The sequence below is a fragment of the Xenopus laevis genome, chromosome 5L, assembly GCF_017654675.1.
Source record: "Xenopus laevis strain J_2021 chromosome 5L, Xenopus_laevis_v10.1, whole genome shotgun sequence".
In the NCBI taxonomy this organism is placed as follows: domain Eukaryota; kingdom Metazoa; phylum Chordata; class Amphibia; order Anura; family Pipidae; genus Xenopus; species Xenopus laevis.
The window spans coordinates 123,169,912-123,193,530 of NC_054379.1; the positions used below are offsets into that span (position 1 = coordinate 123,169,912).

Consider the following 23,619-nt stretch of genomic DNA (forward strand, 5'->3'; position numbering starts at 1 on the left):
GTTCAGCTAGTTACACAAGTGCTGGAGGAACCAGAACAGCTGAATCTCTATTCATTGCTATAGACTGGCTTACAATGTCCACTGAATTTCCATGGGACTAGGACGACGTGATTTAAATTGACTTGGATTTTCTTTCTGTAAGCATCATGCCAAATTACAAATTGTGCATTTTCACGGTTTTACTTCGACTCCATAAATATCAATGAAGTCAAAAAAAGTAAACAAGCAAAAACTAAAAAAAAAAAAAAAAAAAAAGATCGTTAGTATTTACCTTGGCCATGTCCAGATTTGTGGCGAGGCCACAAAGGCCCTGGCCTAGGACAGCAAAGTTTTTGGGGTGGCATGCCGTTCCCCCACCGCGTCCTACGGAGCACTGGGGATTCAAAGCTCCCCAGTGCTCCGGTGGTAGAGAGCGTGCATACTTGCGCGCATGCATTGGAGGGGATGCATGCGTCCAGGTTTGGTGCAAGGAGTATGCAGCCTGGGAGGGCATGCGTGCACAAACGGCTGGCGCTGGCCTCGGGGCGCTGATCCATGAAATCCGGCCCTGACCACAGCAGCTTATTGGCCTGTGTATGGGGCCCTCTGATAGGCTTCCCCATCCAGATATCGATCAGACAGTTTTAAAAATCCTGTTTCTCTATCGTCCCTAGGCAACACAGGTACCAAAGGGTTAATGTCCACTTCCCTTTAGGAGGCAGGATGACAGAAAAGGAAGAGCGGACACTCATCGCGGTGATGTCAGACGCCACACTGTTTGCACCTTCCATAGCTGTGGAGTGTGCATTGCAGCACAACTCAGACAGGAGGTCTCCGGTTCAGCTCCTTCTCTGCCAACAGCAGCCATCCTGAACCTCTTTACTAACAAAGTAACCACTCACCATCCTAACTTTTTCTAGTAACGCTACCTCTGCCTATCCAAAACAATTGCCTTACTATTATGGAGGGGGAGACTACAACTGCCTCGCTAGGCCCTATTCAACCTGGGAAAACATCACTCCCCAAAAAGACCACTAATAAGTGGGCTAAGACCCCCACCAAAAAAGCCAGAACAGCAGAAACATCTCCTGCTCATAACAGTCCACGCCCATCAGAAATACCAGACTGGCTTAAAGAGTATCAAACATTCTTCTTAGGGATGACTTCATCTATTGATAAGCTGGCTGCGGCTGCTTTACAGAAGCAAAAGCCTGCCAGCACTATTACATATACTAACAACCCGGACACATCAGAAACATGCCCAAAGCCCTCAGACGAGGACCCATCCATAGACGCCAATGACTGACCAATTAGAGACCACCACAGAACCACCAAAAAGGCGGTGGATGTCCTACTGGTAGATATGTTCCTCACTTTAGGTTTACAGGAGGAAACCTAAGAGATTAAAACCCTTGACAAACTCTTTGGCTCAGTCACAAATCCAAAGAGACATTTCCCAGTCCACGATTCTGGTAGCCTCCGATGAAGGTTTTGACAAAAAAGATCTCAACGATGCTGAACGCAATTCATTACCTATGTGATGCGTCCATGGACAAACTACACCTACTCGCCAAATCATCTGCGTTGGCAATAGCAGCAAGGAGAGCACTGTGGTTAAAACCATGGAGAGCAGACCCTGCATCCAAAAAGAGCATCACCTGTAACTTTGACGTGGTTTATGTATTCCCACCGCTACCAATGATCCACAAGGTCCTACAAAAGCTCAAGTTAAACCGCACAACAGCCATTGTAATCGCCCATACTTGCCCGGTCTGGTTCTCAGACTTACAGAACATGTCTGTAATCGACCCATGGAGACTTCCACTTTGGCCGGACCTGCTGACTCAAGGACCATATCTCCACCACAACCTCCGCATTCTATCCCTGCCAGCATGGCTATTGAAACCTCAATATGGACAAACAAAGGGTTTTCACAATCGGTAGTACATACCCTACTACAAGCCAGAAAGAAATCCACCAAGAGGTCATTCCACAGGATATGGAAAGTCTTCCTCGAATGGTGCAACGGCAGACAGTTACAACCATGCATCCATTCCTACCTCGGATTTATTGGATTTCCTACAAGATTGTTTGGACAAGGTCTCGCCACTATTTCCCTAAAGGTCCAAGTTTTGGACCTCTCAGTCCTACATCAAAAACCTTTGGCAGAGTTAAAGGACATCAAAACTTTCATACAAGCCGCACAACATATGCGTTCGCATTGGCAGGCACCAACGCCTCCATGGGATCTCACACTAGTTCTACGCGCACTACAGAGCCCACCAACCATTTCACTGGCCTACACAGCAAAAGGAAGGCAAACCCCGTTGAGGGTTGCAGCTCATTCCACGCATCATAGGCTCAAATAAATCAGTCCTCAGCGGATCAGATTTGCCGCTCTGCTACGCGGTCCTCTGTTTACACATTTACAAAAGTATATAAATCCCCTTATCTACGTCATTGTGATACAGTCATTGGGTCCTAGGGTGGGGTGTTCCTAGGTTGGCCATACTGCTTGTAGTGTTCGCGAACAGCCAAAGAGATAACACTTTCAGGTGTCTATAAACTGACTAACTAAACCAGGAAACTTGTTTCATTAAATTTCACAAGTTCTAAAGTTTAATAAAATTCAACGGTGCAAAACTTTCTATAACTTTCTGTAGTGTGTTCAAAGCGGTGAATTAATTTGAGGCTTACAATATTGTAGCAAAAGATATGTGCAATTATTTCTCAATGGCAAAAAATATATCTATAAAAAATTAAAACGATAAGAGTAAAACCATGCAACATGGTATGGGCATATCTTCTTCTTCCAGTTTGTTGGTATAGCAGGAAAAGCTTTTTCTTTATGTTTTGTTCCCTTTGATCAGTTTTCTCATACAGAAAACTTTGAAGACCAGATAGAGATTTCTTTTAAAAAAGCAGAATTTCTGTTCTGAGTATTCAAATCAAAATTTTTTAATAATGCACAATACCCAAAATAACAAATATACCCACCATAGAGTAAAATACAGAGCTTGGTTTGTAAGGCTGAATATTAGAGGGGGCAGAGGGTTCCTACATGGCAAGTTGGTGCTTCCCCTTATTATTCTCTCTGTATACTCCCACTCTTGTCCAATTAGTCAGTTCATAAGTTTCGATTACAATCACTATGTTGATAATACTTGTATTTGTCGCTGCTCTCTTTGGGGTATATTTATCAAAGAGTTAAGTTAAAGTTTGCCACAGTCTGCTAGAGTGAAATTCCGCCACTTTCCATTCATTTCTATGGGATTTTGAAAGGCGTATCAAAAGATGAACTTTCACTTATTGATAAATACTCTTTTAAAAATCCCATAGAAATGAATGGAGAGCAGCATATTTTCACTCTAGGGGACTGTGGTGATCACTAACTTCACTCTTTGATAAATATACCCCTTTGTCTCTACCCAAATCTTTTAACATGGCTCTCCTCTTTAAGCCATTTGTACTTGGATGTCCCAGCACTATCGCATACTAACTCTGTCTAAGACAAAAATGGACATTACTCTACACCCAAAAACTTTAAAACCCCAAAAAGAACTAGAATTGTTAACCAATCATCTATCATGTGACTTTCATCAAAGGAATATTTTCAGAATATGAGCATCTATCACACTATATGACACAGACATTCTAACATACTCTATTATCATGTCACATATTGACTATTGCAACTCTCTATTTATTAATCTCCTTATCCAGAGATTTTCATCACCATTATGCCACTCTGTCATTCCCTATACTGGCTGCCTCACCCTACATGTTTACTTTTATAAGATGTTAATGGGGACCACAATAAATCCTTTTTAGGGTCTCCACCACATTTGATATATTGATATAAATGATCTGTTCTGATCATGTACTCACCAACTGAGAAACAGTCTAAGGAGGTGTTTTAGTTAAGATTTCCCCTTAGCACAATCTTAAAAGGCATTCCTCCTGCAGATCAAAATTTTTGAATTATCAGTTTCTCACCAAACCATTACGGGAGTTTAGAGGTCCAACAATTTCTCACACCAATTTTTTGGAGTGTGAAGATACATGAGAATATTTTTCTGTTTCTTTCTATGGAAAAGCAACTCAAGAATTTTTCTTGCAGTATCTTCATACTCAATACAATTGACATGAGAAATGATTAACGGGAGATATGAACACTCTAGCAAAAAAACAAAAAAAATTATTCACGCAGTCAAAAATTCCCAAAGGTGAGATGAGGTGGGACAAATTGAAAATGTTTTGAAAAATCTACCAAATAGAATACCACCATCCATAACATACTAAAAATATTACTGCTGAGAGTATTGGTCACTGTAGTTTAGAAAATATGCTATTGCTTAGATAAGGACGGTAGTGAAGATTTTGGGGCAGGTCTTAACCACAGATTGTAATATCATGGCAGATCAATTAAGATGATGGGTGGGGAATGTAGTGCTTGTGCTTGGTATGTGTACCTGTGAGAAGCAGAACAGTTTTACAAGTTAAAAAAATGGTTTTCTACATTTTGTAAAATAATTGTAAAGCTGTGGATGCGAATAAAGATGGTGCACATACAGCTTTAGGCTATCTATACTTGGGAAGATTTTTAGACCTACTGGCCCATACCTGAGCCCACAAATATGACCTCTGCAACCAAATACTGTCAGGCTGGTAGGAAAATCCTATCAACAGTGACTGTTCTACAGACTGTTCCCCTGTGATATTATGACTGGCCTGTCTGAACCAAAGCACTGGTAAGATTTCACCCACAACTTGAGTAGCCACATCAGACAAAGATACATTCAAACCATTTACCAGTATATGGCCAGGTTTAGAAGCAAGATAATATCATGTAAAAAGATTCCATAATGAGGAAGACTGGCTATTTGCTGCTCAATACTTTGGGGGCACTATAACTAGTTTATAGTTGAAATCAGGTTTGCCTTCAGAAAATTGACAGGTTGCACAGGGGGATAAGGACTCTGAAAAAAGGAGGCAACTAAAAGTAGAATACATCATTATAAATATAGAAGATATTTTTTGTTCATGACAGGAGGCATTGTCCATTACAAAGTAATGTAAGAGAGTTTAAATACAACCTCTTTTTCTAATGTAAAATTCACATTCAGAAACACCTTTATATCTAAAACACAGTGTATTTTACATTTTGTCTATTAATTACATTCATTTAATTTACCACTGCTTTGTACCTCATATTTCTATTGACAATATTTACAGTTGCCGATAGATCAATATATATTTTTTTATTTTTAAATATAAACTATGAGATTTTCCCTATAAGATACTTAATGACACTTCCATTGGAACAAAAATAAACAAGTCAGTCTGGAAATGCATGTATAGGCGCACATTGGCATTCATTGATTTACAAGTTACAATGGGAGAATGTTGACATTGATAGCTTCATAAACCACTAAAGGCTAAACAAGCTATTAATGACAGATTACTCTACAGTATTTAAAGTGCTCTGACTGTGTTGAGTGACCACAAGGACAAAAAAAGGTCAAAATTGTTCTATTATGTGGCAGGAACTTATAGGATGAAAGCATTAAGAAAAATCATGTGGCATTGGAGAACAGATTGAAAAAATGACTATTAAAATGAAACCACAAAATAGCTCCTTCTGGGTGCGTTATTTTTTGGACTTTGCCCTTGAAAACCAGTCCCACAGTTATTCAGAATTATTTCTGATGGTCAGTTCTTAGATTTATAAGGTAATGTTTATAATCCATAGATAAACTTTAATTCAATGCATATATTGATCTCAATCATTACACAATTTTTCATTTTCCATTTTCTAAACGTGTTCCCCACTTTACAGAGCATTTAATTTATATTCTCCAATGCGATCGTTAAGGTTCCCTATACAATTCTTCTGTTTTTAACTATCTTTGCTGTATAAAAGTCCAAATGTACAGGTTCTTCACCAGTAACTAACCAGGTAAATCATTTAAGCATGTTCTAGTCTAGGACCATAGTCTAAATTATTATTAATTATTAAGACTATGTATTTATAAATATGTACTGCTAAGTTTCGGATAACTACTCAGCAGCGCAAATCTTTTAAACTGCAAAACTTCAGCATCTAGTTTCCTTGGTAAACCAGGGGTATAGTAATTATATAAAGGCATCATAAAATAAATTACAGTCAAACTCTGATTTTACATTTTCCATAGGACAGGGGAAAAAAACATAACATCTGGGAAAGTGTAAAATGCGGGTATGTGAAGTCAGGGTTTACCTGTAATGGTGAAAACTGAAAAAGAAATGCTGGAAAACTTAACATGGGGAGAAACTGGGCTTTTTAATGAAAATGGGCCAAAATTATAATGTAAAAATGCAGAAATAAATTATGATGTAAATGCAGTAAAACATGACTTAGAATCTGGGAAATACTCCCATTGAAAAGCTTTAGACCATTGGAAACTAGAAGATATAGTAGAGGGCCTGAATAAAAACAGAAGCAATAAAAAACGATAGCCCCATTATGCATTATGTTTTTTGGCTGCCATCCTTATCTGAAAGTTGAAAAAGCAGAGAAGAAAGGCAAGTAATTAAAACTGTAACAAATAAAAAAAAAGACAAACTTAACATGCTAAACTTTAAAGTGGTGAACTACCAATTTAACTCAAAGTTTATTAACGGACCCTTTGGGAATTTGGAAGGAACTTTTGTTCTGCTTCCTGTTTGGCCTTTAGAGTATCTTATTTTGGGTACAATATGCAGAGGAAGATTTTTGGCAACTGGGCATAAAAAAGAAAACTGTAAATAAAAATAAATTAAAAATGCAACACCTAAATATTGCCCTGTCATTTTGATATTTGCACATTAAGAAATGAAAGAAGCTGGAGAAAAGAGGTCTGGATAAGTGGCTGTTTGACTCTAGAAGGCTTTGGTTTGATTTCTCTGATACAAGCAGCTGAACTGCAGCTCTTTTATCTACCTGTCTAGCGTGAAGCTCCGTTCCTTCTCTCACCGACTATAAAGAGGTGCCTACTGCACATGCCTGATTGATTTCCATTGGCGCACAGGCAGTGAGCATGTCCAACAGGCACCTCATTGAGGTCTTAGGAGGCATAGCTTTACACTAGACAAAGAAGTATCTAAAATAGCTGCAGTTCAGCTGCTTGTATCTGCAATAAATGGAGAGAGAAAGGTATGTTATTCTGGGGGCTGTTTAGAGTAATTTTAGGGAATTTCAACATAAAAGGCATACTTATCCATTAATGTCCATGTATCTCAGGCTTCAAACAGACCATTAAGCTGGCCATAGACGCAAAGATCCGGTCGTACGAATCAACGTACGATCGGACTTTCCCATCTCCCGACCCTCCACTAACCATTCAGATCAAAGTCTTTACCATTCCGATCAAATAAGAACAGATCACCCAATGCTCTGCCCCTGACAGCAATCGTACGATACTTATGTCTGACAACACTAGTGACAGTCTCCCACTGAAAATCGTACGATCGGCAATACACGCAGAGATATTATCGGCAGGCGACAGAAATTTTCTAACCTGTCCGATCGACCAAACGACCGATCTCCGACGGACGAAAAATGTCGGGACTCTCCACACATGATCCGAAAATCGTACGAATCCACGATTCGTACGATCGGATCTTTGCGTCTATGGCCAGCTTTAGGCGTACAAGAGTGGAACTTCTTGTACCAGAATAACAGTGATAAGTATAGTATAGTATAGAGAATACAAAATACAAATTGAGATGAGATGACAATGATAAATAAGACGATAATGTATGGTATCCCGTTTGACCTAACAGCACCTACAGTGTGTTTGATTTTTGACCCCAGAACTGGTGATATTTTTCATCTAATGCCACAAACATATTTTAACTTAATGCATTAACAAGAGAGTTTTTCTGAACTGTAAAATGTAAAACACTGGCACAGGTATGGGACCTGTTATCCAGAATGTTCAGGTCCTGGGGGTATTCCATACTTTAAGTCTGCTTAAACATCATTTAAACTTTAAAAAGAAAAACCCAAAAAGATTGTTTGCCACCATATGGATTCATGAAGCTTAGTTATCATAAAGTATACGGTACTGGTTTATTATTAGAGAGAAAAAAGGAAATAATTTTTTAGAGTCTATGAGAGATCGCCTTCTCATAGTTCAGAGCTTTCTGAATAACGGGTTTCAGGATGATGGGTTTCATTTTCCATTATATAAAAAAAAAATAGTAATTTAGAATAATGATAGATAAACACAAAACATTACAATCACCCTTCAAAGAATACACTAAATATACCTTGTTTATGCATGCGAAATTTATTTAAAATGATTTGTTTGTTCCATTTAGATTCTGCGTGCCAAATAACTGCAGCCAAACTTTCTTTTTTTTTGCTACTGATAATTAAAACAATCAGCAATGCAAGCATTGTGTTACGTTTTATTTCATCTCTACATCAAAAAAAGGTAATTTTAAAAAATGTCAAATTCCCCTGAGATAGGAAAATAAATGAAAGCCAGCGCCTTCACACAATAATGGTGTGCCGACCCATTGGGAAATAGTTGACTCTTGATTCAAAGTATTCAAAGCTCATTCAAAAGTGTTCATTCGGAATGCAGATATCAAAGATGATGCAAATGTTCAAGAGTAATGTAAAACTTACCAGATGTTCTAATCCAGCTTTAATGTTCACCAAGTCACTGTAACAGAAGAACAAAAGTTCTTAATAGTTGCTCAAAACTTGTCCAACATGATCTGTACCTTTGGCTATGGCTCCCTAATGTTCAGACTTTGAGAGACAGTAACTCATACATTATGAAATATATTCTTCTACAAAATAACAAAGGCTAGGTACATTCTCTAAATAATATAGAAAGTCAATTCACCTACAAAATAAAACTTTTTTTTTTTTAATATGAACAAAACACCTAAAATGAAACTGCAAAATATAGTACTTAGCTTGAATTACACAAACACAATAAAGAATCTAGAGCAGGGGTCCCTTTTTTTTACCCGTGAGCCACGTTCAATGTAAAAAATGTTGGGGAGCAAAACAAACATGAAAAAGTCCCTTGGGGTGCCAAATAAGGGCTATGATTGGATATTTGGTAGCCCCTATGTGGACTGGCAGCCTACAGCATTCTCTACTTGGCAATATAATTCGTTTATATGCAACAAAAACTTGCTTCCAAGCCTGGAATGCAAAAATAAGCATCTGCTTTGAGGACACTGGGAGCAACATCCAAGGGGTTGGAGAACAACATGTTGCTCACGAGCTGCTGGTTGGGGATCACTGATCTAGAGTATTAAAATGATTTGTTGAAAAATAAGATGACTTTCCACTTTCAGGTTGATATATTAATGTGAAAAATTTGCAGTGAAAAAATTAAAAGCTAAAGTCTAATCTAGATCTACAGAATAGAGCACAGTTAACCGTTTCTCTGGATTTCCACCTAAGACTTATCCTAAACCCTCAATGTTGAGCTTCACAATAAATATAAATTAATGAGACTCCCTAAGAACTAAAGTTCTAATTATATGTCATGGGGCCACAAGCACCAATGATATAGGCACATTAAAAGACCAGTATATATGTATACCAGGGCTGCTTAAAATGTAAAGGTTTTTAATGTGCAAAAAAACTACTGTTTTAATCACAGTACAAGTATAGGACTTGTTATTCAGAATGCTTGAGACCTGGGATTTTCCAGAGAATATGTCTTTCTGTAATTAGGATCACCGTACCTTACCTCTTGTAAAAAAATAATTTTAATATTAATTAAACCCAATAGAATTGTTTTGCTTCTACTAAGGATTGATTATATCTTAGTTTGCATCAAGAACAAGGTACTGTTTTCTTATTACAGAGAAAAAGGGAATAATTTTTAAAAATATTAATTATTCAATTATAATGGAGTCTATAGGAGATGGCCTTCCTGTAATTCAGAGCTTTCTGGATAACGGGTTTTGCGGATGATGGAGCTTATACCTGTAGTTAAATGAATTTATATGCCCAGCGGCATTGTAAAAGAGAAAAGTTGCATCGGAAGCTGAGGGGACCCCAGTATTTGCAGGACACACGGTTACCCTACTGCTTGAATCATTTTGAATGACAGCATTTTAAAATCACATTGAAGAACACTTTAAAAGCAATAAAATTACCACTTCTAAAGCGTTAAAATGAGCTCAAATGGGTTGTTTGTTTTTCAGTCTGTTTATTTTCATAATAACACAGAGAGAAAAAAAATGCACAGCAGTGGAAGTTGGTACAAAACGAATGCTTCCAGAAAGTACATCCATTTTTTTTAACCATATATATGACACAAAGTATTAAGCCGGTACAAATAGTGCATTTTAACTAAGCGCCATTTGAACTGCTGTAACTTAAGATATTTTTGCCTGTGTTTTTAGAGAGCTTTCAGTTTTCACAAGGCCTTTTTCACCTAAAAGTGTTGAACAGCCCTGAAGAGTTGTAAACCATTATAATCAAAGGAAACTTTGGCTATTGTTGCAATTTCATTTTGCCTATGATATACTACTTGTATTAGTAATGGTGTTGCTAGCTATGGCACCAAGGGCATCTCAAGTCCTCAATGTTATGTGAGAAATCTCATACCTGGGTACTTGGTTGTGGCTACATTGCGGATTAGAACAAGCAACTTTTTTTGGTTATATGCAACAATTGTAGCCTAACTTTCTTATGCATGCCATAAAGCATTTAGAATAGGGATTCGTTCTCAGGCATACCTTAATAAGCTCATTAGAGCTCCTGAGTAAAGGGTAAGTGCAACCTAGTATACTGCTCAGTTACACATTACTGTATATTGTTACAGGGGGATTTATAATGAAATATTTAAAATGCACCACAGATTAGGTACACCAACAGGTATGTAAACTTGCATATTGTGGCAGTGTGGCAATAATACCCAATATATATTTACATAAGCTTACTGTGTGGGCTGGCAACCACTTTCTCCTTCTGATGAATGCTATATGTTCTTAAATGAGAACTAAATCTTAACTAAGAAGTAGCTACAAATGTTATACATTATGTTTTGGCCTTCTATACCAGCCCAAGACAACCACAGCCCTTTAGAAGGAAAGATCTGTACCACCAAAGATGCCCCAGTAGCTCCCCTTCTATTCTGCTGATTCACTGCACATGCTCTGTGCTGATTTCACTTACTGAGCTTAGGGACTGACTATAAACATGAATATACAGTACATACAGAATATAAATGTCACAATATAAGACTGATTAGTAATTAATATAGATACTTACTACATGTCAGCACAGAAACCACAGTGATTAGCATCAGAATTTAATAATCAGCTCTGTAGCATCAGCTTATATTACAGGCCAACCTCATTTTCTGCTTAATATTTTGTGACGACCCCTAAGCTCAGCTTCTCAACAGCTGCTCAGAGCCCACTGAGTATGTGAGTGTCACAGACACTTTCCAAGATGGTGACCCCTTGTAACAAGTTTGAAGTCCTGGATCATTGCTGCTATTGAGAAGCTGCAACTTTAGGCTGGTACAATAAGGTCATTATATAAAATATGCAATTTTTAGCCATTCATTTTTAGTCTTTAGTTTTCCTTTTAAGGAGAAGGAAAGCTACAGAGGCATTTTATTGCCAATAGATTAGCTGCAATAGTGCAAGCTAGAATGCTATATTTATTCTGTAGAATGTTTTACCCTACCTGAGTAAAAAGCTCTAGAAGCTGTTTGTTTAGGATAGCAGCTGCAGTATTAGCTTGGTGTGACATCACTTCTTGCTCGAGTCTCTCCCTGCTCACTTGTAGCTTTGGGCTCAGATTACAGCAAAGAAGGGAGAGAGGGGGGAAGAGTAACAAACTGAGCATGCTCACGCCCGGGGCAAGGAGATTTAAGCTGAAGGCAGGAAGTCTGATACAGAAGCCCATGTGTACACAATAGAAGGAAAGAAATGCTGTGTTTCTTTTGACAGAGGAATCAGTGCAGCACTACTTTAAGGGTTTACTGGTATATCTAGGTGGATGTTTCTGATAAGGCTTACTTAGTTTTAACCTTTCCTTCTCCTTTAAGTGGTGTATAAGGTAGTAAGCCAATGCGTCCCAGCACACTTTCACTTTTTTGCTTCATTAGGCAGATCCCACAAACTGTACTCACAAGGTAGTCTGTTTATATATTTATACATACAGGTATGGGACCGGTTATTCTGAATGCTTGTGACCTGGGGTTTTCCGGATAAGGGATCTTTAGTTAATTTAAATCTCCACACATTAAGTCTACTTAAAAATAATTTAAACTCAATAGGACTGTTTTACCTCCAATAAGTATTAATTATATCTTAGATGGGATAACGTACAAGGTACTGTTTTATTATTACAAAGAAAGAATTTGATTATTGCCCCATTTCATTCTGTATTAGTTTCATAATGTATCTTAGTTGAAAAACTATCCAGCTGATACCTTTTACCAAAAAACATTGATCATATTGTCCAATTTAATTTGTTTAATGGAATATTATTAGCCCTGTACAGTTCTTATGCCCCCACCCAAAAAAAACAATCATGCTCGGTGAATATGAAGAATTACAAGGTTACAGGTTTCTTACCAAAAATTGTGTTGGGGAAAAAAAGGGAAAATGTAATGAAGGAATGTGTTTACGTGTGGCCTTCTTAATGAAGCCAATAACCTTTTTAATAGGGCCAATTTACTACAAGGAAGAAAATGATTTCCTAGCACAGGCTGATAACTCCCCAGCTTCCGTGTCTGACTGTTATTTAGTGGTCTGGGTCCTGTGCTGTCCCTGTCATGACTTTATCAATATTTGTGCAATTCTCCCCCAGCGCTGAAAGCAGCCCTAATTCAATTACAAGCCTTCAAACTGATAACATAGACCTGAAGTAGAAAATGGGAAGAGATTATTGGCAAATGAATAAAGATTTGTATTGAGCAAACACACAGGAGTAGAGTAGGTCTCTTTCTCGCTGCTTTTTTTTTTTTTAATCATTCTCTGTCTTAAGTCTGCTGGGAATGAAGAGTTTCCCTTCCGCTCATACAACACATTGATTTCTGAATTAGACTGCAATATTAAATAATTAATACAGTGGCTGTGATTGATGCTTTGCATTAGTTGAATATTAGGTTATCAATCAAAATCCACTTGGTTTAATGTAATATTATTGAAAAAATGACATGGGTTGTTCATGCAATTTTTAGCTGAGGCAGTACAGACAGAAATGTAGAAGTGTAACATAAAGCTGCACATTAGCTTATGGTGTGGTCACATATCTCTAAGTTAGATAAGATAGTAATAATGAGAGGACAGAGGCAGACCTTGAGGCCTTTCCAATGGAATTATTACAATCAATAAATAGGTGTAAAAAACAGACACTACTTTGAACCATGTCAGGATTTCTGTAATATACTTTCAGATCTGAATAATTCACATACAAATTTGACATTAAATAGTTCAGTAATTCAATTCATAAAAAAAAAAAAGAACATTTAAAACATCATCAGTCATTTTTAGAAATATATAAAGTTGCGGACATAAAACCAGGACTGCTAACCAGGTATCCATGAAATGGGTTTAATGAGCACACCCCCAAAAGTCAAATCACTTTTTTGGAGTGCTTGACTAGAAGCAGTACATTTTTGTACAGGTATGGGACCTATGTGGTTTTCTGGATAACGGATCTTTCTGTAATTTGAATCCTTATGTCTACTAGAAAACCATGTAAAAATTAAATAAACCCAATAGGCTGGTTTTGCTTTCAATGAGGATTAATTATATCTTAGTTTGGATTAAGTAAAAGGTACTGTTTTATTATTGCAGAGAAATAGGAAATCACTTAAAATTTGGATTGTTTGGATAAAACTGAGTCTATGGGAGCCAGCCTTTCCATAATTCGTAGCTTTCTGGATAACGGATCCCATACCTGTAATTACACCCCTAAACAATCCCCTAAAATCAAGGGTTCCCTGGTCTTTTGTGGTCATTTTAAATTATTGGTGCTCTCAATTTTCAACATAAAAAGATCAATGAATACGAAACCCCAAATATGTAAGAAAAAAAAAAACAGGCATCAAAGGGGACAGCAAAGGATTTTTTTTAAAAAAAAAAAACGCTGAAAAATGGCACTAAAGAAATAAAAAATATAAATCAAAATAAAACCAACCCTAAAGGGACAGATTTATGACAGTTCCAATCAGAGCTTTTTTCTGTTAATCAAGGTTTTTCATTCTAAAACTCACAAACTCAAATTAGATTTGCCAAAACTTGAAATTTGAAGATTTATTAAGTGCAAAAACTTGGAAAACCTAAATGTCACAATTTGGCATCTAAAAGCTAGCAAGTTGGAGTACAAAGTCAATGAGAGTTGTCTTAAGAAACTTTCTGCTGAAGATGATAAGAATTACAAAGGGAAAGTCTTCCTGTGATGATCCATATAATTTTCCACTGGTTTACTTTGATATCCTATTGGCAATATTGTGATGCATCACTCACCCAAAACTATTTATCTTGTCATTGTTTATCTTTGTTCTGTATACCTCAATACAAATATAATCTAATTTCATTAGTTATTTTTCCAATTGCCTTTTTCCAATGTATCTTCAGACCTCAAAGGAAACTGATAAAAGCCACATCGCTTCAAAACTATCAAACTAATCATTAAAAAGACAATGTTTTTTTGTTTTTTTAAATATAGTACCCTGGAAATGTGAAGTTAAAAAATGATTTAATGATTCTAAGCAAGAACACAGCACAATTCCCTTTAACTTTGAAAGGAGATTTGTAGCATATTGCCCCCCTCTCTCAAGATGAAATTGTTTTGGTGATAAAATGCTACAAATATTCGAAGGATGCACAAAACCACCCAATTCAGTATTTAGCCAAATCCCTTAATCCTACTTAAAGGAACAGTAACACCAAAAAAGTGCTTAAAGTAATGAAAAAGTACTCATTGTGCTGCACTCGTAAAACTGGTGTGTTTGCTACAGAAACTCTACAATAGTTTATATAATCAAGCTGCTGTGTAGCCATGGGGGCAGCCATTCAAAGATAAAAAAAGGCAAAGGATACTCAACAGATACAGTCATATGAAAAAGTTTTGGAACCCCTCTCAGCCTTCATAAAACTTTACTCCACTTTCGACAAAAAAGATAACAGTGGTATGCCTTTCATTTCACAGGAACATCTGAGTATTGGGGTGTTTTCTAAACAAAGATTTTTAGTGAAGCAGTATTCAGTTTTGTGAAATTAAATCAAATGTGAAAAACTGGATGTGCAAAAATGTGGGTACCCTTGTAATTTTGCTAATTTGAATGCATGTAACTGTTCAATACAGATTACTGGCAACACCAAATTGGTTGGATTAGCTCGACTTGAACTTCATAGGCAGGTGTGTCCAATCATGAGACAAGTTATTTAAGGTGACCAATTGCAGGTTGTGCTTCTGTTTGACTCTCCTCTGAAGAGTGACAGCATGGGATCCTCAAAGCAACTCTCAAAAGATCTGAAAACAAAGATTGTTCAGTATCATGGTTTAGGGGAAGGCTACAAAAAGTTATCTCAGAGGTTTAAAAGTCAGTTTCAACTGTAAGGAATGTAATTAGGAAATGGAAGGCCACAGACACAGTTGCTGTAAAACCCAGGTCTGGCAGGCCAAGAAAAATACAGGAGCAGCATATGCGGAGGATTGTGAGAATGGTTACAGACAACCCAAAGATCACGTCCAAAGACCTGCAAGAACATCTTGCTGCAGATGGTGTATCTTTCTGCACTCACTCATTATGGAAAAAAGTGCTTTGGACTGATGAGACAAAATTTTAGTTATTTGGTCATAACAAAAAGTCATTTGCATGGCAGAAGAAGAACACTGCACATCAAAAAACACCTGCTACCTACTGTCAAATTTGGTGAAGGTTCCATCATGCTGTGGGGCTGTGTGACTAGTTCAGGGACTGGGGCCCTTTTTAAAGCCTAGGGTCGGATGAATTCAACCCAATATCAACAAATTCTTCAGGATAATGTTGAAGCATCAGTCACAAAGTTGAAGTTAAGCAGGGGTTGGATATTCCAACAAGACAATGACCCTAACACACTTCGAAATCTACAAAGGTATTTATGCAGAGGGAGAAGTACAATATTCTGGAATGGCCGTCACAGCCCCCCAACTTGAACATCATCGAAGATCTATGGGATGATTTGAAGCAGACTGTCCATGCTCGGCAGCCATCAAATTTAACTGAACTGGAGAGATTTCGTATGGACGAATGGTAAAAATACTGCCACCCAGAATCCAGACACTCATCAAAGTCTATAGAAGGCGACTAAAGGCTGTTATATTTGCAAAAGGAGGCTCTACTAAGTACTGATGTAATATCTCTGTTGGGGTGCCCAAATATATGCACCTGTCTAATTTTGTTATGATGCATATATTCTGTTAATCCAATAAACTTTATGTCACTGCTGAAATACTACAGTTTCCATAAGGCATTTTATATATTAAAAGGAAGTTGCTACTTTGAAAGTTCAGCCAATGATAAACAAAACTCCAAAGAATTAAGAGGGGTTCCTAAACTTTTTCATATGACTGTAAGCTCTTTAGTATACAATGGGATTCTTCAGAATTTATCTGTGATCCATTGTGTATCCTGTGCTTGAATGGCTGCCCCCATAGCTGCACAGCAGCTTGTTTATATAAACTATAATAGTTTTTCTGAAGCAAAAACACCAGTTTTACCAGTGCAGAGCAACATTACATTATATTGTCATTCCTTTAAAACACTGGTATTTTTTGGTGTTACGGTTCCTTTAACAGATTCGGGCAAATACTAAACCGAAGCCAAACCCTTGGATGTGCTGGGAAGGCTATCGTACGGACTGAAAAAGCTGATGCGCACAGCAAAGTTTTTGTTTTGTACAGAGTTCAGCATTGGTTCAACCAGGCTCAGTGCTTCGGTGCTTCCCTAAAATGTTCTTCAAGTGCCATTAACCTAAATCTCAATTCAATTAACTTTTAGTATGATGTAGAGAGTAATATTCTGAGACAATTTGTAATTGTTTTTCATTTTCTATTATGTTTTTTTGAGTTATTCAGAAGCTCTACAGTTTGCAATTTCAACAAATTACCCCAGCAACCATGCACGGATTTGAATAAAAGACTGGAATATGAATAAAAGAGGGCCTTACATTTGTTTTTGGATGGGGTTAGTGACCTCGATTTGAAAGCTGGAAAAAGTCAGAAGAAAAAGGCAAATAATTCAAAAAAATAGAAAATAAATAAAGACATTTTGGAAAGTTGATTAGAATTATCCATTCTATAACATACTAAAAGTTAACTTAAAGGAGAACCAACCCTTTAAATAGCTGCCCCCACGGAAACAGCAACTTTTTTATATAAATCATCTACCAAATTTGTACCAATGAAGGGTAACAGTACATCATATTCAAATGTTTTCAAAAAACATTGTGTTACTGGTCTTTTAAAGAATTGTTGGTCCTCTCTTACTCTTATTGACTAATAACATATTCAGAATTAAAACAAATTACGCCTATTCTGATGTATTGCAGTACCCGAGGCTCTTTTTTTTTTTCTGTGTTTGTGAAATTACCGGCATCCATGTGTAGAGACCTATGGGGATTGAGCATTATTTGCCAGAAATGCAACACAATCGCTGTGGTTCAATAGCTAGTCTTACTAATACTAGTTTTCCAGATGTATAAAGCATCTTCTATCCATCCTAATATGGACCCTGCATAACTATTATAACTGATACTCCATCCTGAAACTTTGGAATAGAAGATCCACAGATAAAAGTTTATTTTGGCAAAAACAACCTCAAGCAATTGCTCCCTTTCATTTTTTTCCGTACTATTATTAAAAACTTGTACACAAAGAGCAAACTCCTGGAGAAAAGATGCAAAAAAAATGACGACTATAATCTTTTGTTTTTTATTTGCAAGTGTTAGACTAAGAAGGGACAAAAGCGTGGAACATAGCATCTGTCATATCAGAATATAAAAAGATGATGCTGGCACCAAATGAAAAAGCTTTAATTCATTTGCAAATCAAGCTTGCCACTTCTTTTTCAGTCTGGCGGTAACTGTCAAGAGTTAACAAGATAATCACTTTCAATTCTGCTTTCAATACTACATTACGCTGTTATTCCATTCAACAGGGCTGTTCTTTAGGGCACTGGATGAATGCTTTTCATTTCTGACTCGCACAAAAAGTTGCCAGAAAAAAAGGAAAAAGGAAAATCCACGGGGCTTAAGGAAGAAATCCCTTTATGGGCATTTATCTGCCGGCACTTGCTTTTGGGCAAAATTAGATATTTGGATACATCTGTGTCCATTCTCTTCCTACTCCTTGAGGCCTTCAGTCTGTTGTGTCAAAATAGAAGCATTTGATAGAGAAAGCACTTCAGTGAACATTAACCCACAATGTGCTAAAAGGCACCTGAACGTGATGCTTTAGTGATGCTAAAGGCCTGCACAGATTATGCATCTCAAGAGGCACGACCACAGCAAAATAAATAATCACTTTCACAAAAGAAGCCAAATGATTATGCACAGATGATGTTGGATTAGAAAACAGCAAAACATCACACTAAAAACTTTTTATCTAGGCCAAATTCAATGTTCGTAGTAAAAAATTTAAAAATATTTTCTGTCTAAATTTTTGACATGGCAGGCTACATTATTTATGCTACTTAAAAAAAACAGGTATCTGTGCAAATATACTGCATCAAGATACACTTCTTTTATTCATCCCAGTACACAATTCTTTTGGCAACTTGAATCACATACATAGCCGCTATTGAAAGCAAAATGTCTGATTTGTTAGTAGGGGTTCCTGAACCGAGGGGCATTTGCTCAGCTTGCTTTGTTATAACACCATAAGTGACTTGCCAAGGTCATATTGAGCTGGCACAGACCTAGTATGGATAAGCTGATGATCTAAAGGGGTTCCGGAACTGAGAGGATCTTCTTCCTCTTGCTTTGGTATATCTCCTTAAGTGACTTGCCAAGTTCACACTGAGCTGACATGGACCAAGTATGGAATAGCTTATGATCTAAAGGGCTTTGTGAACTGAGAGGACCTTTTTCCTCTTGCTTTGGTATATCTCCTTAAGTGACTTACCAAGTTCACACTGAGCTGACATGGACCCAGTATGGAAAAGCTTATAATCTAAAGGGGTTCCTGAACTGAGAGGACTTTCTTCCTCTTGCTTTGGTATACCTCCATAAGTGACTTCCCTATGTCACACTGAGCTGACATGGACCTAGTACAGAATAGTAATTCTGCTGCCTTTGTCATAAGCAACAACCGCATTTCTAAAGGGGTTCCTGAACGGAGAGGCCTTTCATACTCTTGCTTTGGTATATCTCCAAAAGTGACTTTCCAAGGTCACACTGGGCTGACATGGACTCAGTATGGAAAAGCTTATAATCTAAAGGGGTTCCTGAATAGAGAGGCCTTTCTTACTCTTGCTTTGGTATATCTTCATAAGTGACTTGACACTGAGCTGACATGGACCCAGTACATAATAGTAATTCTGCTGCCTTTGTCACCAACTACAACCACATTTCCAACCAACAAGGCTAAAGGCTGCATGTACCTGTTTTATCTTTTTCTTAGAAATTCTTTAAAGGGCAGTTAGAACTCACTTTTATTTTGATATAAAGTAGACATTAGTATTCTAAGACAATTACCAGTGGGTTTTTATTATTTGAGGTTTTTAAATGAGACAGATCAGATTTTCAGAAACTGGTTGCTATGGTACACTAGCAAAAAAAAGCTGTGGTTTGAATGATACACTGGAAGATGATAGGAAGGCTATGCCAAAAAAAAACATAAAACAGAATAAAAATTCAAAACCTGCATAAAACATCTACAGTTTTAATTATAATATTACTGTCTATAGCATACTTAAAGTTTAATTCAAAGATGAATTACTCAGTATCTGTAGGATAGTTTTGACATTCATAAGGATCAGACATTTACAAAATGAAAAAAAAAAACGATGTTTCCTGGCATAACTGATAAGTTGGGAAGCACTGGCATTCACAGAACAGGTTTGCAGAAACAAATTTATAAGCTCAAAGCATAAGTTTTATGATGATGCTTTTTAGTGTTTTCTTGCAGTTCTTGCTACATAGCCATAAGCTTACTCTCCGTAATAACCCCAGACAGCCATACAAACACACACACATACAGCTTTTAGTGGGCAGCGGAAGCCTTAATTCTCTAGATAAAGCTATCTGGGATTTTATTTTTAAACTCCTCAATGAGCAAGCAAGACAATATTGGCCCTTAGCAAGGGTCCTTCTTGCAAAGCGAGGACTTTAGCTGATTCAGCTGTGATACAAGCCGCTGAGCTAAAGCTAATGGGAGCTCATCTGAATAATCAATATGACAACCTTATTTTCAAATGCAAACAGGATTGATACAGTAAGGTGTCTCACTGCCACATCACAGTCATGGCCTCTTTTAACCCCTAATTAGATTTAGGCGATTATCCGTACACTTCCTTACAAGTGCACAGCTCGGATAAGGGATGACAAAAGCTATATGCTGCTTAATTCAGCCATGGCAGACAGCAGGTTTCTCAGAGAGATGGGAGAAAAATCAGTAAACAATTGGTATTCATATCGTCCATAGTTCTGAGATATTCCATGTTGTGTTCTTACAGCCCCAAGCATTAAAAATGGACACTTAACATAATGACAAGTGATATGGAGAATTCATTAGGGCCTGTAATTTCATTCAGTTCTTTGCCGAAGACAACTTCATACCTGAGTTAAACATTCCAGTTGATGTTACAACCAATTACACCATTAAATAAAATATAAGGGGAGAATTATATTGTATGTCCAACTAACATCCAATTTGCATTCCAAAAAGGTTGTTTAACAAAAGCAAGCAGTCTCTCAGATCCATGGATTTCTGGGATTCACATTCGGTTAGATTTAAGTGGTTAAATAAGGTAATTTCATGTGTAATCAGCCCAAAATGCTAATCTTTATTTAATCGAAAAATATATAGGGTAATGCAGGAAAGTTTATTTCTATAATGTATCCTTAACTGCTTGGAGATCATAGTCTCAAAAATTGCAACATTCCATATAATAATTACATAATTACATATAATCAGTTCAAAAAATTAAAAAAGCATCTGAATACATAGCTATATCTGAAGGGCAAAGATACTAAACTGTTCCGTTTAAACAATTTGTAGAATCTAATATATTTACCAAAGAATCACTTCCAGCAATGAATAACTATATCAATAATAATTCAAGTCAAAATCATGTTTCATTAGAGTATGAAAATGAAGAGGAAACATGGTGATATAGCAAACTATTTGTAGCTTGAAAGTATGTGTTTAGCACTATTTCCCAACTGTTGTTTAGACATTTTTATTCAGTTATAGACTAAAGGCAGTTTAGTAGATGAAAATATCAAATGAACTCAAAATAAGGTCAGCTATCAGTTAGAGAAAAAAAAACGGCTCACCATGCTGTTTGTATGGGTCACAGTGATTCTTTTAAATACTGCTACATTTCCTTCAATAAGGTATTTAACAACTAAAGCTGGCCATACCTATAAGATGGGGCCCAAACGATTGGATCACCTTGATCGGTGAAAGATTCACTCATTTGACAAGCTCTTTAAATGAGCAGATCTTTACAGAAATGCCAATCTCGAGGTGTGCGATATTAATCCGATCCAACTGATTGGCCCTTGGACTATGAAGGTGATTGGAAAGAGGGCAGCATCAACCTGCAGATGCGGCCGTTGATCTGACGTGGAAAATCAAACCCGCACAATCAACATCTGGTCTGTCATATGGCCCCATACACAGGCCACCTTCATGTGCAGCAATTCGAACAATCTACATGATTCTAAATCAATTGTTGGGTTGCATAAGCTATTTGCCAACTCAAGTAATTGTTTACTTAGCTTCTCATGCCCGTCTGCCAGTGCTACAAAAAAGTCATAAATGCTGATCAATATTGGCAGAAATAAAATCCTATGGCAAGGTTCAAAGTTATATTTCCAGTTTAGGATCTTTAACACATCAAAGGAGACAGACACATTTTTTCCCATGAAAGGGAAGATTGTGTGACTCTTCATACATATGCTAATTTACTAAAAGTCCCTCCCCAGGTGGCTGCCATATCTTTCCACTGAAGTTGGGGCCCCAAGCAAATTTTATCCCTGCTCCGGCCTTTAAATCCAGCTATTTATAGATTATACAGCCCATTATACCATATAAACCTTTGGTTGATTTAAATGAATAAGTAGATTTTACAGTGACAGTACACAGTCAGCCATAAATCAGCAAACATAAAATCATTGGCATAATTAGGCTTGGACAGCCCAACACACATTATAGCCAGATATCAGCTAACCAATAAACATCAGTGATTCACAATAGCCCGTGTAATATTCAGAACTCAAAGAAATAAAAGAGTAATTAGTGGTAAAAATATAACTTTCATTTAAAATCCATTCAGTAAGTTTTATAAGCATACAAAGGTAAATTGCCAAAACGACAGTCTATTAAGGAGCAGGGACCTCGGTTCCCTGACTGCACTAAAGGCTAACAATCCATATAATCTTGTTATGTGTAAGATCCACCCAAAATGAGACACTCCATATATCTTTTTTTCACAGTCCCTACTTCACCCATCTGTAATTAACAAATTATGCTGATTTATATAGCATGCAGATAAACGGTGAAGTGCCAAGGGGCATAGACCAAATTATATTTTATCTTTGCATTTAAAATGAAAAATTGTTGCCACTAGAAAAAAAAACCTTATAACAAGGATGAAAAATACATTAAAATTAATAATATTATTTAGGCTGCCCACAATATGCCAAGAGAACAGTCTGAATAATACAATGCAATCTATGAATATGGTCAGGCAGTTAAAACTAAAATATATTGTTAGGAGCAAAATACCCAATGTAACCCAAAATCTTGATGACACTACAATGTATATCTTCATAGACTTGAACTAAATAGTTTTTGGTGCTTTAGCTAAAGATAAGGGAAGTTGGAAAATTAGTCAAACTGAATGGGATTTGTGACAATTATATATCAGTATTTATTTTGGATGCAAAAAAATAAGTAATATGCCTAATAATAATGATAATAATATTAACAATAATAATAATAATAATCAATGACAACAACTATAACAACAATAACACCACTAGTAACAAATACAAATTATAAATTATACGTTTTTAGAGTTTCAACTGACATTTAATATGCTTAAGAAATAGTATTTAAGTCACATATAGTTATGCATCTGTTATACTGCAATGCTGCTATCCACCAGCCTTTGGATTACCATCTAATACCACTACAGGTAGGGAATCAATTATCCATAAACCCGTTATCAAGAAAGCTCAGAATTACAGGAAGGCCCTCTCCCATAGACTCCATTGTATCCAATTAGTTAAAATGTTTTAAGGTAAGAGGATCCAAATTATGGAAAAATTTGTTATCCAGAAAACAACAGGACCCAAGCATTCTGGATAACAGATCCCATACCCGTAATAATATATATTTATGTATGTGTGTGTGTATATATATATATATATATATATATATATATATATATATATATA

General features: G+C 36.7%; 1 protein-coding gene across 1 annotated transcript in view; it reads right to left on the minus strand.

Annotated features, from left to right (window-relative positions):
• The window catches only part of rsrc1.L (arginine/serine-rich coiled-coil 1 L homeolog), a gene marked incomplete at its 5' end in the record, with an annotated part of 180,982 nt that overhangs the window by 112,510 nt on the left and 44,853 nt on the right, over window positions 1-23,619 (minus strand). The window contains 1 exon segment of the mRNA NM_001097052.1: window positions 8,636-8,672. Coding sequence (NP_001090521.1) covers window positions 8,636-8,672 — 37 coding nt within the window.